This window comes from Brachypodium distachyon, chromosome 1 (genome assembly GCF_000005505.3).
Source record: "Brachypodium distachyon strain Bd21 chromosome 1, Brachypodium_distachyon_v3.0, whole genome shotgun sequence".
NCBI classification, from domain to species: Eukaryota; Viridiplantae; Streptophyta; class Magnoliopsida; order Poales; family Poaceae; genus Brachypodium; species Brachypodium distachyon.
Genome location: NC_016131.3, coordinates 34,503,275 through 34,518,831, shown reverse-complemented (window position 1 = coordinate 34,518,831; position 15,557 = coordinate 34,503,275). Strand labels below are relative to the sequence as shown.

The following is a 15,557-nucleotide window of genomic DNA, read 5'->3' as shown; positions in this document are numbered from 1 at the left end:
CACGTGTCCATATGTGAAGCGAGATCAAATTTGTGGAGAGGTGATATACTCCGTACTGTATACTAGAACAAGAAGGCATCCTTGTATCGACTCAGGCGCACACCTTTGGTTGGAATGTTGGATGCGCTAACTCAGAACATAGTTTGACTTTCCTCACTGATGCTCTGTGGACTCTGGGGCTGAAACGAGCAGTCGAGCACGGTTAGAATGAGCGCAGAGACCAGCAGCTGCATCCGTGCATCTTCTGCCCCGCTGTTTTAGTACTCCGTGATCACGTGCTAACCACTCGGTAACCAATAAACAAACGCACCTTACCATCGAAATCTTGTGGGCGGTGTGAAAAGTGTGGAAGGTGGAACATGGAATCATTTCATTCTCAGATCAAAGCAGCTGGCGGTCATCTGTATCATTTGGACAAACCAGGAGAACCTAACTCTAGATTGTTCGACCCAATCACATCATGGCAACGTGATCATGATCGAGTCACATGGAATAATGGATTCTTAGCTTCAAAGCAAACGAAAATGCTTTCTTGGCATTGACACGAAAACAATGATCAGATAAGTCTGTCACTCAGATAAAAAGAAACCCTCGCCTTCTTTTACACATACTTTTTGTGGCTATACCGTTCAGTTCCATGTTCTCAAAGCAGAGTCAAGAGAGTTCTTCTTCTAATTGAAGTAACAAGGACTAGTAAAATTACTTGAAGAGATGTACATGCGCACATGGCAAAAGTATTTACAGTTGATCTTGCCACCGGACGGCGAAAAACCAAAAACAAAAATGGCGTTCTTGGTAAAAACAATCAGCGGACGGCGGAGGCGACGCTGTGTGCCCAGAGGCGGAGGTGCTCCTTGAGATCGGCTCCTTCCTGGGCCGCCGGGATCCTGAAGTTGTTGAGCATCCTCCTCACCTCCGCCTCCTCGTCCTCCCACGCCTCGGACAAGTACGGCCTCCTCGGCGCCGCTGCCCGGTTCCTGCTCCATGCTTCCTCCTCCTCCGCCTTGGCTTTCCTGGCGTCTTCCTCGGCCCGGATCCGGCGGAGTCCAGGCACGATGGACGCGAGCTCGGCGTCGACATCGGCGTCAGAGAAGGTGAAACCGAGGTCCTGCAGGCCCTTGACTTCCTCGAACTCCAGCTCCGACAGGCTCCGCCCGCGCCGCCCCCTCCGCCTCCTCCGCACCTCCGGCCTCCGCCGCTCAGGCAGTGGCTGCGGCACGGCGGCCAGCCCGTCCTTGCCCGACAGGATGGTCTCGAGCCTCGCGCGGTGGCCGTTGGGGATCTTGAGCGGCTCCAGGCCATGGCCATCGAACGCGGCAGCAGCCTTCGCCTCGTCGCTCCGCGTCCGCCGGTGCCGCAGCCCGGACGGCGCCCGCTCCAGCAGCGGCTCCTGACCACTCTCGCTCTCACCCGCCGCTGCCTGCTCCGGCTCCGGCTGGTCGCGCTCAGGCGGTGGCAGGGGAGCGGGAGGGGAGTAGGAGTGGAGCACGAGGCGGTGGAACCAGTAGGCGTCGTACAGCGCGATGGCCTCCTCCGCCGCCGCTGCTTCCTGCCGCTCCATTTGGGGAGCGGAGCAGAGCAGAGCGTGCGCTGCGCGTTGTGTTTCCTCGAGAAAGGATTTGCTTCTTCTGGCGTTGGGTACGGCCGCTGCCCGCGGGTGAGTTTTTTATATACAGCAAACCCGCGGTCTACTTTACACAAGCGCGCGTCGGCAGAGATCGATGCACGCCTCGTATTACACGGCGGTAACATGTTGCACGGGGGGAACTCAATGGAAAAGTGCGGTCGGGGTCAGCAGCGACCCAGCGTGTGTGCGACCGTAGAAGTTTCTTGAGCGTTACGTACCGGTATTTTATACTCTTTGTTGCTTTGCGTACGTACTTTGGTGTGCGCCATGATCTCAGCTGATGCGTGTGTTTCTGTTTCTGTGATTCATAATTGCGAAATCCGTGTGGTAACTACGCGGTCGCATGATCTTAAGTACTCCTCCGTCCCACGATGAAATATTACATGTATTTAAAGATTTTTTTATATAGATATATTTATATTTTAACAAATTTGTGTCACTTAATATGGGACGGAGGGGGTATTCCGGTGCAGTCCTGTCACGCACCGATGTGTCTACAATACTGGTCTCTCTTTTTCTCGTCTTTCATTGTCTTACGAGGATTTTTAGCTCAAAAACGACTATCGAACCGCTCTCTTTGTTGAATGACTAACGGATTTCATGGCGTCGAATGAAAATTTTATTGGCCGATTCGCTTAACACTCGAAATGGATGCACCACCTTTGACCCCTGCATGCAACATTCAACTATTGGAGAGGGTTCTTGCAAAAATCGATATATCCACGATTCATTGTGAGGATGTCATGCATGCTTGTTTCAGATGCGGTCGAGTCACGGAGATTTGGACCCGTCTCGCCATCTCGGGCATGCTCCCAATAATCTAGGGCGAGGATGCTAATTGACTAGGTGGGCTCATTGTCGTTTGAGCAAATCTTGCTAGTGCCGGGGGTAATTTCTGTGCCCATCCCTCGGATATTAGTGGTCGGGGTGAAGCGAGACAAGTGACTCTTGGTGAGTTGACCCAACCTTCTGTGCATTCTGCGTTGGCCATAGGAACACTTGGTGGGGGCTCCGGAAAGAATGTAACAAGAGGTTTTTCCAGGCCACGGCTTTACCGTCTCTGCAGGTGGCCTACCTGGTCTGGGAGGAGTACGAGGGTAGGTTATGACGTGCTCCCCGGAACCGGGAGGATAGTTTTCTGTTGGTTACCTTGGCAAACAATGGAGGGCCGGCCCTCACCATGAAATCGATCATCAAAAGACATGGTTGGATAAGACCATGCAGAGCATGTGAAGTTGAATGTTGATGATGCTGCTGTTGCTGCTAATAACCTTGATGGCACAAGGACGGCATGTGCAGTGATTCGAGATGACCGTGAAAAATTTCTTGCGTCCAGCAACCGTATTCTTACTCATGCTAATGCGGCTGCAACCAGGCTTAATTCTGGCAGGGCAACAAGGAGAATGGTCATCAGCTCTAATTGTATGATAGTGGGGATCACTTCTTTGCCCAATCGAGGAGGCTTTGACAATGTTAGTTTGATGTTTCTCTTGTTCGTTATGTATGACCATGGTGTGAATGAACTACGTTTGAGACTGCTATTCTTTTGGTTGTCGATGAAGAGGCCAAAAGAAACTTCTTTAATAAGTGTGCAACTTTGTACCAAAATTATACTAAATTAAAGACACTTATTATGTATGGGACTATGGGAGGGAGTGCAATTCTTTATGGAAATAAGGGAGTATTTATTAATGACTGCACCACTCGATGTGAAGGTAAGAAAATAAAATACTTTTTTATCTAAATAAAAGCACGGCATCTCATTTTTAGAAAGAAATACTCACTCCTCCGTTTCACTGCTATCTTTTCATAATTCAAAAATGAGTGTATCTATTTGTAAAAAGTGTTTAGATATATGTAATGTCTCGACAAGAATTATGGCACGGAAAAAGTAGTTCAGGGTGCACTAATTATTCCCAGTATTAGAACAATATATACACGTGAAGCAGGCAGTAGCTAAAGATAGATAAACAGGATGAGACGCGAGCTAGAAACCAACCCATCCGTAGAGTTTTTAAGTGTTTTTGGTCGAGGAGCAGGAGGGTGTTGCTTTCTGTCCGAGTCATCGATCGAGGCGGACCCAGGCGCACATTGAGTATAACTAACGGTTGGCGTGGCCCATGGGGCCATGGATTATGGTTGACTGGTTGTCATCCACACAACTGCCCCCTGACATCATTTGGAGTTAACATGCATGAACTGCATGTAGATGACTACGTCATTTCGGGGCGTGTGGAAATACGATGGAGTAAACGAAAAATCATGTGCCGATAGCTGCCTAGTCGTCCTCACGGGCTCTCACGGCAGCGAGTCCGAATCGTAGTTACCTTGCGTTGTCTACTCCGATCACGCGGTCGGGCGAGCGAACTGAACAGGTGACACGTCGGTTTCTTAGGTAGCGTGCGAATGTCCAGCTCGATGCGTGTGCTCGATCCGTGTGTTCCTTCGTCCTCGTGAAACATGGAATTAGTTCAAATTCATCCGAAGAGAGTGTCTGTCGCCATCTGATGTAGACACTGCTGCACGTGGGACGGGGACGCGCGATTAATAATTCGCCACTGGTTGATATATATATATATAAGAAGATTAATTCGTTATTTGATCTATATGGGCAGTTGCACACGATTTCTTAAATGTACAACTACTTGATGAGAGTCCCAATAACTTCATCAAGATAATCATACATGAAGTAGTATGGGCGACAATGCTGGATAATGCGACTTAAACAATATACTCTGGATTTGGACGTCTCACTACTCACTACCTTGTGAAATACACTAGGCACTAGCCGATGATGATTGAGGGCGAACGAAGTCTGCTTAAATTAATGCCCGCAGGTCCGATGCGCCCTCCCTGTAGGGACTGGGCGAGAGCTGCTTTGCCGTGCCGGGGAAACCATGGAATCCTCAGAGAACCGATCGAGCTATAAATCGGCTAAATACGGTGCACGTGAAAAAGAAAGCAGCCTATGGATTGCTGAGACAGGCAGGAGTATTCCACTGGTGGAGAGGCCCAATCACTGACGTAAGCGGGAGATTATAGGATCTGCGCTGTCTATAAAAATGTCAGCGTAGTACAGCTTCTTATAGCTGCCGGCCAGACTGGGGTGAATTATCAGCCACACACACAGAGTTGCCTTCTGAAATGTACTTAAGAAATCCCACGTCGTTTCCGATGATGATTTGCAAGCAGATTAAAGAATTATCAAGTGGGTACATGTGGCCTGCAAGGAGATTTGTTATATTACAACCATCTTCTAATGGTTATCTCTTTTAAACATTGACTAAGCAACATACTTCATCCGTTCCAAAATATACTGCGTATAACTTTTGTTGACTGTCCTGAGGCAGTCCGTTATCTACTGATAAAAAAAAGCTGTGCCCTAGCTGCCAACCAGCGGCTAGGGGTGGACATAAAAACCGATGACCGAAAACCGAAACCGAATAGACCGAGACCGAGACCGAGACCGAAAAGACCGATTAGATGTCTGGTAGAAAATTTTATAGACCGAATTTTATTATAGTAATTCGGGTATCAATTCACAAAAGACTGAAAGACCAAATAAAACCGAACTTCGTAAAAACCAACCCATTCTCCTAACCCAACCTAGGCGCCAAACGACTCCCTATGCAAAATCACGACAAAACAGAGACAATCGATAATTTCACTTTGCAAACCCCAGGTGCCCACGTTGATATGAAAATTCTATCGGAAGTCTAAGTGAAACGTTGCTAAAATTTGTACCCGATCATGTCTTGTTTTGGAATAATCACCCATCTTTGTAAATTTCGGTCATGACCAAACTAAAGACCGAAACTTCGGGTAACCAAATTTTCGGGTAGCAAAGTTTCTCAGTAAAGTTCAGGTATTATATTTTAGAGACCGAATAAAAAAAAGACCGAAATTACAAGACCGAACTTCTGGTCATGACCGAATGCTCACCCGTACCAGCGGCCGCTCTCGATACCCGGCCGGCCAATATAGGGCGTATAACTTTTGTTGACTGTCCTGGGACAATCCGTTATCTACCGATAGAAAAAAGTTGTGCCCTAGCCGCCACCCAAGCGGCCGCTCCCAATAACTGGCCGGCCGGCCTGGGAACGAAGTCCCTGCTTCTTCTACGTTTGGTGCTATAGTAGGTCCTCAAAGATTAGAGTTTGGTCAACCGGCAGCCGAGCTATGGTGGTGATGGCGGCACTGTGCGGGTCAAGAATAAGGTTTCACCGACTCCTCGTCCACCTCGTCGACAACGATCCTGCCCTTGGCGTTGAGGAGTGCGGGATGGTTGGTCGCTACTCTTCTGAAGTGGTGGATCTGGTTATGTGTTTGTGCTTTGCATGGCGTCTACGTGTATCGGTTTATTGGTTCCTTTTCCGATCGACGAGACTCGGCCAGTTTTGACCTCGTCGTGCAATTAGTGCGGCCAGGTCTTCTCGGATCCGTTTGGCCAGATCTGGGATGGTCATCCAACTCTCTCTTCGTCATTTTCTTTTCCGGAACGGTGATCTGTTTCTCATATCGCTGTCGCTGGCGTCTTCTGGTTCCGACCGGCGACTTTCCTGCTGCTACGTCAACAACGGTTTCCTGACTCCGACGTGGTTCGGAGGTTCAGAGGCAGCATCGAGCTTCGCTCATGGCGCGCCACCGGCGAGTGCAGGAGGAAGACAACGATGTTTACCTACAAGAACTTGCGTGTAATTTTTTACTTTAGAGATGGTTCTGTAAAGGTTGATTGATTTTAATACATGGCCTTGGCCTTCTCGTAAAAAAAATAGTGTTGTTGACTATCAAACTTTATAAAGTTATGACCAAATTTATATAAAAAAAATCGACATGTACAACGTCAAACCAAGATATTATGAATGTTCTTTATTTGACACCGTAGATGTTATATTTTGACAGTCAACAAAAATTATACACACTATACTTTAGAACGGAAGGAGTAGTTAGAATTAGACATGCCTTAGTCTAAAAAATGAAACTGGTTATTGGTCCTGCTGCAACAGCTCCCCTTGTTCTCTTCAACGAAATCTGTACACACCCAATCCTTCTGAACAATTGCTAACTGCCCGACATACATCGCTGCTGAATGAAATATAGTTGTGCTGCTGTCATCATTATTCATTGCCATCGTCATAATCAATTCAAAAATCATGATCCATAATGAATCGTCTAGCTAGTCCTAACAAATTGCAGTACCTTGGGTCATCTGATTACAGAATGTCTTGTCATGCCTAATTGACCGGACCTCCTGGCCCTGCTATTCTGTTTCTGTAGCTTCCTTTGCGCGACTCAGCCAAAGCTGGCAGCAAATGGACGATGGATCAATCAGCTTTGCAAAAGTAACCCAATTCCCCAATGCAAAAAAGTTGGTCATCGAGGAGCGCCAAGTTCAAGCGTATCCACTTTTAGATGTCCACCGAGCGTTCTTTTCAATCCTCGTTTCAAATGCTACAATGCTGGCTTCTATTCATTCTGGCTTGACTTGACTTGAAAAATGTAGTGCCGTGCTGCATTTGCTGGTCGAGTTTGATCCTGCAGCGAAAAGAAAGTACATATAATCGACGATGCTAGGCTATCAATAACTTCGACCAGCCAGCCAAGGGTACAATACTGACTGAATCCGCCACTTACAGGAGTTAGGAAATGCAACAAAATATAATACGGAGTATAAAACTGTAACCTATAACCCATAGCCCTGTTTTTAGAATTTTAGGGAAAACCGGTGGCAGATTAACAGAACATACTGGAGTACGTTGCCAAGAAATGATTCTACAAAGAAAGCCAGCAACACCAACGTTCACTAGTCTTAACAGATCGCAAATATGGATTGCTGGGCAAATCTCCTTTGGCAGAACAGAACTGGCATAAGCAAAGTGAAGCCCAATATGATGATCTGCCCAAGGAGATATGGCCCGGCAATCCACAATTCGCATGGATGCTTAGTGCTTACACTGATATACAAATATCTTGGGCTCTATCTATTTATTTTGGCTTACCTGATGGAATTGGCTTGGTGCATTTCTAGGTTCGAACAATAGAGTATTTATATGCATTGCACAATGGCCTTTGCTACTCAAACTGGCATCAGGATATCCACTTACCAGGCACCAAGCATATTTTCCGGGTACCCATGGCATCTTCCGCACGTTTCAAGTATGCTTTCAAAATAGGCACAAAAATGTACTCCCTCCGTTTACATATACATGACTGATGACTCTCTAGAATTTGGTGGTCAAAATTGCTCAACCTTACAATGCAGCATTCATGGTCCACAATCTCAAACCTGACACAAACTTGTTTAACTCTGGCAGCTAATATTCCAATATGCGCAAAGCTAGTTTGATTATAGTAACGAATATCATGTCTTGGCCAAAGCAGCATATATTCTTTAACAGATAGAGTAATTTGCGTGAAACATTTTTTTTTGCGGGGAAACTTGCGTGAAACATTGAAACTACCGTAGTATCTCTCTGCAATTTGTAGCCCCTGGCACCTGGTACTCTGCGCACTTTCCCTTTTCCATCGTCTCACTTGGGTCTTAAGCTGCAAAGTATTGGTTTCAAGTATGGACTGTTTCCTCTTTTCCTTGTGTTACTGCGAAAAAGATCTTCAGCAAGACTACATTTAGTGCAATATATCTGATGCGCCATTTTCCCAGTGTTCTCTCTGATGTTTTGTGTAACAAAAATGTGGTACGTACAATGAGAATTCAATTGTAAATTCTGGTCAAAACCTGAAAAAAAACCCAATAAAAATGACCAATGGCAACATGCAGCATATTATTAAACGAATGAAAGATAAAGTTCTGGGAATAGCATGTGATCGATCACGTCAATGTAAGATCACATATCTTTAATGGAAAAAAAATGAAAGATCAGATATGATAAATTGTTACGCGGTCTTTCGACGGCGGCAGCAGGAGCTAGTGCATGCTTTCTGTAAAGCTCAGTGCACTGCATGAGAATCAGATGCTTACTAAATTCTTCATCAGATCAGGCAGCTTGCACCGGCACCAAACAAGAAGATCCGCGGGGATGTTCCACAAGACCACAACGAAGAATAATATAGAAGGGCTTCAATCACATGACAAAAGAACAAACAAATTTTGCCTAAAAATATCCCTCAAAAAATAAAATATGGTAGTGGATCTTTGGATCACGGGATTGGGTTAGATGCTGCATGAACTTATAAAATAAAATGTCTAGCCTTTTAGCATTTCGAGCTACTGCAAGGTCATATTTTACAAACATCAAATTGCAAACAGAATGACAGTGCTGGCACCGGTTTATGCTAAAACAATTAAACAAGCGTTTCCAATGAGGATCCAAAACCGGAAACGGAGAAAACAACAGACCCTACCAAGTACTGGTTACAGGATGTTACCAGTTTTAAATCGGTAAAATGTCATAAGCCAAAATTTTGGATGTTCTACCAGTAACCAGTGGAACTGACAACTCACCGGCTGGTAACTTGTGAACAGGGAAATCACACGTCCATTTGACACACATACACAAATATCTTTTTGTTGCACTTATCTTTCTTACCATATTTTCCAATGCACTAGGAATAGACATAGAGCGGCTAAGCCTAGCACAAGCTCTTGACAATCCAAGAAAAAGCTTTCATCTGTATCCCATATAAGTCATCACTAAGCTTTCACCGTTCTACGGCTTCTGCCAGTTATTGGAATTGCATACTGTTGACCCAAGGTAAATAAATTATGCCCCTTTAATTTGCTGTTCCATAAAATCCTTTCTGGTTGCTGTTATAGCCACTCTTTTCAAGCTCAAGCACTATACAGATTACCCAGTATGTTTTAGTCAATAGCAAGCAACACATCAACTTCAACCGAACTTCAGGTAGCTCCAGTAGTCAGTTTTACTAGTTTACCAGAAATGACCTATAAGTTAAAATAAAAATAGCTTAAATGTCAAGAACTAGAATCATCAGTAATCCAGTTTGTATAAAGTACCCAGATATAGGATTAAATTCCAATATCCTGATGTAGGTTGTGTCTCTATCTAATGTAAACTGCATCATCTCATCTATATATAGGTGCAGAACAGTTGCAGTAATCAAACTCTTTAACTTGCAACAGTGGCATAAATAAATAATCGCCTAACCTATCGCGAGAGCCCTCTTCCCCCCATTATATCAAGGTTTTGAACTTCAAAATTTTCATTTTAAAATAACTAAGCACTAGAGGTGATAATGCTTAGAAAAATCAACAAGGTCCGATTTACCTACTCAACATGGCCTGAACATTGGAATGAGAGGGCAGAGAGAGACCAGTACAGTGGCAAAGAAAAAATTTAGGCAAGTGGCAAAGAGTATTTTTATATCGGAAAAGAGTACTTTTTAGACGGACTGGCAAAGAGTTTTGACTCGACTGTTTATGTCTCGTCATGACTCATGTAAACTAACTAGGCAGTTGGGTTCTACACTCGGAGCAGGCCGAGCGAAGGCTTGTATTTGTATAGCATTCTCAACCGAATGAACCAAGCGATCGGGTACATTTATGTTAAGATTGCAAGTACATTACGTTTACATGTGGATCAACAAAAAAGCACTCAAATCATGATATTGTGTGAACATCTATAATGGATATGCTCATAGCTTTGGTTGCTACATGCATCAAGTGGTACAGACATGGTGGGGGGGGGGGGGGGGGAACCCCCTCCCCTCTCCCCAAAACGATTTTTTTAGCCAATTATCACGGGCAGTGTGTCAAACTCATTTGTCCGAGGATAAGGCAATGCTTTTCTGGGTCATTCTATGACACATAGAAAGATCTCATAATCATACCGGGAGGCCAAATTCATTGTCCATGAATGTACTGGCCGGTCTCATGATCATAATTCCCAATTGTATACTAATTATATCGTTTCAGATCGAGGCTCATCTTGAGCATATACTTAACCTCCCCGCAACCATGTTGTCTTGTAGTTCAGCGATGTCCACAACACAGTCATCGCGGGCAGTGTTAGACTCATTTGACCATCCCAAAAGACACGGCCGTGCTTTTCTGGGTCATAGAATGACTTTGACACATAGAAGTTCCGATAATCATACTGGAGACCAGTTTCATTTTCCAGAAATAAACCGGTTGGTCTCGTGTCATAATTACCAACTATAATAGCCATATCGTGTAAGATCAAGTAACCTCCATACTCATTGGGGGGGGGGGGGGGGGAGGGGGGTTGCCACCCCCTCCTCCCCTGTGTCCCCGCCACTGGATGCATGTTTTGAGTGATTCTGCTGATCCACATGTAAATTATATGTCAAAACTACATGACAAAGCAAACTATAGTTACTTCCAGATTTCTCGGTGACCCCTTCCCCAAATGCTTCATCAGGTCGAAGTGCAATTTTTCTGTTGGTTGTGATAGGTAATTTGGATTTAACTGTTTTTTTACTTGAAACAATGGCATAAATAAATATAATAATAAACCAAATGAGGTAGCAAGAGCAAGAATCATTGTCTTTCTGTTGTTCAAGCTTTCAACTAAAAGAGAGATGAGGAAAAGGCAAAGCTAGAGCTAGATGAATACCTCTTGAAAGCATTCTCCTGATCTGAAAGCATATCCAGTAGAATATCCATATTTTTCTTGCCCATCTCTGCCCTTTATATATTTGCCACAGTAACATACAGTGCATAGCAAGAAACAGATTTCGCATGAAAGAGCAGTTAAAAACATACCAACTGTCTTCCTCCCACACCAAGAACAAAAGATCCATAAAGGCTATGGAGTGTTGAGGGTGAGAATCGCAGTGCAGTTCTCCTCTGGCATGGATGCTAATGTAGCAGGCCCTGCACAATGGACTATGCTATCACTGTCCCTGCCAAAGGAGAATTACCCTGCCAGTGCCATTCAGGATCAACCCTATACAAATGAGTGTTTGGTTGCAATGCCCTATTCTTAGGCTTGTAGAGAACTCAATCTATCAATGAAATGAGACACAAAGCTTGTGCACTTTCTGGAGAAAAGGGGGCTAAACTCTGCTTTGATATTCCTCTTTGTAAAAGCACAATGCCATTTGCAAATCCTCTGTGTGAATCAAATAATTACTATAAAATGTGTTCTTAATAGTACTGTATATGGTTCACCCAGGATTAGAATAATGGGGGCAGGGCAGGTGGGCAGCATTTCTTGAATATGACAGTTCGTACTAGAAATGGTATTAAGTTAAGCTAGTCGAAGTGAGTGCTCTAAAAGTGAGTGAAAATAATTTTAAATGGAAAGCTTAAGTAATCCCTTAAACAAAATAAAATAAAATAAAATAAAATTTTATTAGAGTAGTTTGCCATGTGTAGTGACACAAACAGAATCTCGTTTGTCCCGTTTAAATGACTTGCTAGTTCAATTTTTTGCTCTAGTAAATTTGAAGATTTACTTATATATGGGATAAACGAGATATCAACAAGCAAGAGGTTGGTGATGAGAATAATAGTCATAGGAAAAGGGCATTTGCCTTGCAAAATTTTGTTTTGATTCCCATCGAGTGCCTTCCATCTTCCTTATGTAGCCGGTGCAACAACACTCACTTGGGCCGCCGCCCATTGTTGCTCCAGGTTCATGGAGTAGCTCATCTCAAAGCATGCCCTGTAATTGTAAACATCGTCGGTTGCAGTCGTAGTCGTGGCATTTCCCCTTCTTTAAAAATCGGCTTGCCCCAAGCCGATCCAAAGATGTCACCAAGATCCCAGCATACTGACAATTCTCTGATGCCCTCAGTCATCACATATCCTGCAGAACCAGTATCCGGTAGCTTCATGAATGACCAGTGCAGTTAAGATCAGGCTCATCTTACATACTTAGTGTGCATGTTAACTACTAAGTACACAACTGGAAGTTCTAGAACAATCGAAAATCCAAGCCGGTGTGGTCTACCTGTAGTGGCAGCATAACTCCAGGAATCATCACAAACCCATCTTTGATATGCCCATGGTCCAGTGATAGCACAGCCTTCTCTCCAATATGCCCTTTATGCTTAGCCGTCATGTTCTTAGTGCTTCTTAGCTGCCAAGTATGGGCTGTATGAACACACCATGGCACCACCGATTTCCTTGACATCTCCCAGACCAACAGGTACTCATTGTGCACATTGTGTCAATGCACTAGAAAGTGTCGGAGCTCTTGCTTGATGAGGAGGCCATGGCAGGATCAGATGTAAACTACAAATCACTTCGGATATTGCCATCCAACAAGGCCAGATGGAAATTATAACATTGGCCTGCTCTACTCTAAGATTTGAGGTCAATACTCAATACCACCAAGCTTCTGGTACGGCCTGTTGCACATAGTTGCTTCCCAGACTGTACCCCTGGTTCTGATAAACACCCAATGCTCTAGAACATGCATAACATCTCTTCCTCGACGTGGACCGTGGTGAGCATGGTGTTGGTGTTCCTTGAGGTGTCAGAACAATAGTTAGGAGGATAAAAGGTGGCGGCCATGGCTCCCTCAATTGTCGGTTGCCCTGACAGTAACCAAATGATGGCCGTGGTGTTGGCCGGGGAAAATCTCCTTTGTCTGCCATCTGCAGTTGCGCAGCTGGCAGGCTTGGTTGTTGTTTGAGCATCTTTACATGCGAGGGCTGCAGCACAGATGTACTTCTGGCAAGCACATCGCCGAATACCTTGTATCTCCTGGCGGACATCAGCTTGACAAGCTTGGGGATGACAGGCCATGATGGTACGCGTCATAATGAGGGTACAGAGGGCATGGGAACAACCCGCGATACCTGGGAAGCACACACTCAGCGGCATGGCATCGAGTAGGTGGCACACTTCGCCATGTGAGGCTAGTAGTGTCATTGGCGACCATGTCTGGCTTGGTGTAGATGTTGCTGGGCGGCGTAATGGTCATGGTAGATACACCCAGCAGCTTATGGAGGTCACCCTGTTGGTGGAGTCGTCGGAGCATTCCGTTGAACATCTGGCAGGCGCCGCCGTGACAAGCTCGGGAACAACGAACGGCAGAGGCAAGTGAGTCTTCAGGGCCTCTGCTGGAGTTGTAGAAGCGAGGAACGTGCCAAGCTGGGACGCAGCGGCACCCTGGACGCGATCGGTGTGGCAGTCAGGGCCGGGAATCGAACACCTTATGGGCGCCGACAAATCCAACTCGGGGATGACGAACAGAGGCGACACAAGGCTTGTTGAGTTCTCCGTGGATCCTGGAGCAGTCGGGAGCCCGGGAACACGTCCCCTTGAAAGCAAGGAAGGAAGGATTCGCAACCATCAACATGGACGCCATAGATGTCGGGATCGAGGCCCGACGCCGAACACCTTGCGTGCGACTCTCTTTGACCGAGGTGGCGTCGACGCGAGCAGATAGGTTTGAAGAGATACAAATCAGCAGCAAGCAACTGGGAATTAGAGAACGGAGCCGAAAACTGGGACGAAGATATATAGGGCTTATTCGTCGACGCGAGCAGATAGGTTTGGAGAGATACAAATCAAAGAACTTGGGAATCAGGGAAGGGAGATTAAGATTTCTAAAATTCATAGATCACACAATAGTGTTAGTCATGATTTAGCAGTATTTGCTAGGTCAGGTCAAACGTACGGCTTGTTGGCTTTCGAGTAATCCGCTCGTGGATTCTCCTGATGTAACAGTTTTGTGATCAATGAAATCTACTTTTCTCGAGAAAAAAAGAGAATGGAGCGGGAAACTGGGACAAAAAAATATAGACCTCGTTCGGTTTGTATGATTTTCAGAGGATTTTTACACGATTTTAAACCTTAGATTTTTTTTTCTATGTGTAGAATTCATTTCACAGGAATTAAGATGCTAGATTTAAATTGATCTAATTTTAAAGGATTCTAAACCTTAGGTGAGATCTCATGAAAAATTCATAATCGAGGTGTCCATGACATCTCAATTCTTTATTTTTCATATTCTTACAATTTTAAAATTCTATAAAACTGAATAAGCTCATAATCTAGGATTGCGATACAACAAGAGGTTGAGAATGAGAAGATTGGTCATAAAAAGGTACCTTTCCGTTAGGCCACCGCGTAACGTCTCTCCAGGTTTATCCGTTCATTGTGTAGTCCCGCCCAAAGCCCTGTTGTTGCGAACATCGTCAGGATGTACTTGTGCAAAAGAAAACCTACAACTCGTTCGGTTTCCATCATCTGTGTTGAAATTCTGTAATGTATTTTAGATTCCAAGAACCGACATGTTATGCTGGCATGCAATTGGGTATAGGAGTTCAATAAAATTGTGTTCAGATTGACTTAATTCGTAAGTTTTCTTTAACTTAGATTCCCTCCATGGCAACCGTGAGCACAATCACTTGACTTTTAGTTGCTGACATGTGGATCACATGACAAACCGACCCACATGAATCCATTCAAAATCAGTTTACTTAAAGTTACTGAACCTGAGATCTTAGAAGACCCCTTATATGTGCATCCCTTAAAAGCCGTTTAATGTAGACCGAAGAGGTGTTATACGGTTTTGGAATGTGCTATCCGGGAAAAGAAACTAGAAATTCGTACTGCAAACTTTTAAAAAAGGAGTTCGCGAGATATTTTCAACATTGGGATCATATATAGACGATGTAGGGTGGGGTTGCCCGGCGGGCAGCAATGATGGGCTCGGAACCCTCCGCAAGCCTGACCTAGCGGTTTCTGGCGAGAGCGTCGCGTTTCCGCATGCCTTTCGACCAGACTTGCCGATGGCGCTCTTCTCCTTGATGACGGAGAGTGCTTCATGCCTGCGCGGCCATGGCGACGGGGAGCGACCTCCACGACCTCGCCTTGCACCGATAGAGCTGTTGATCGGCCACATCTTGCTACAGGGGCGCTAGATCTGGTGGTGGTGTTGGCCAGAGGTGGTTAGCGGTGTCGGATTTGGAAGAAATCGACACGACGAAGGAGGTGGAGGAAATGAAGATTTATCCTTAAAATCGCAGTCTA

General features: G+C 45.1%; 1 protein-coding gene, 1 long non-coding RNA gene and 1 other non-coding gene across 7 annotated transcripts; 1 reads left to right on the top strand and 2 right to left on the bottom strand.

The window, feature by feature from the left end:
• Positions 1–553: 553 nt before the first annotated feature.
• On the bottom strand, positions 554–1,652 carry LOC100825390. The gene has a single exon (XM_003563729.4). The coding sequence runs from the start codon at positions 1,559–1,561 to the stop codon at positions 806–808; it is 756 nt and encodes a 251-aa protein (XP_003563777.1). The 5' UTR covers positions 1,562–1,652; the 3' UTR covers positions 554–805.
• Positions 1,653–6,570: 4,918 nt separating this feature from the next.
• On the bottom strand, positions 6,571–14,291 carry LOC106866548. Of its 5 annotated transcripts, none has more exons than XR_002965421.1 (4): positions 12,523–14,291; positions 7,732–12,378; positions 6,827–7,162; positions 6,571–6,735 (listed from the first exon to the last, which is right to left on the bottom strand). It is a non-coding gene; the product is annotated as an uncharacterized LOC106866548 (long non-coding RNA). The 5 variants fall into 5 exon arrangements; XR_001407082.2 differs by having other exon boundaries at positions 6,571–7,162; positions 7,732–9,530; positions 11,182–12,378; positions 12,523–14,281; XR_002965432.1 differs by having other exon boundaries at positions 6,571–7,162; positions 7,732–8,363; positions 11,182–12,378; positions 12,523–14,278.
• Positions 11,400–11,499, top strand: MIR399A (microRNA MIR399a). Its single transcript, NR_126832.1, has one exon. It is a non-coding gene; the product is annotated as a microRNA MIR399a (primary transcript).
• Positions 14,292–15,557: the final 1,266 nt, after the last annotated feature.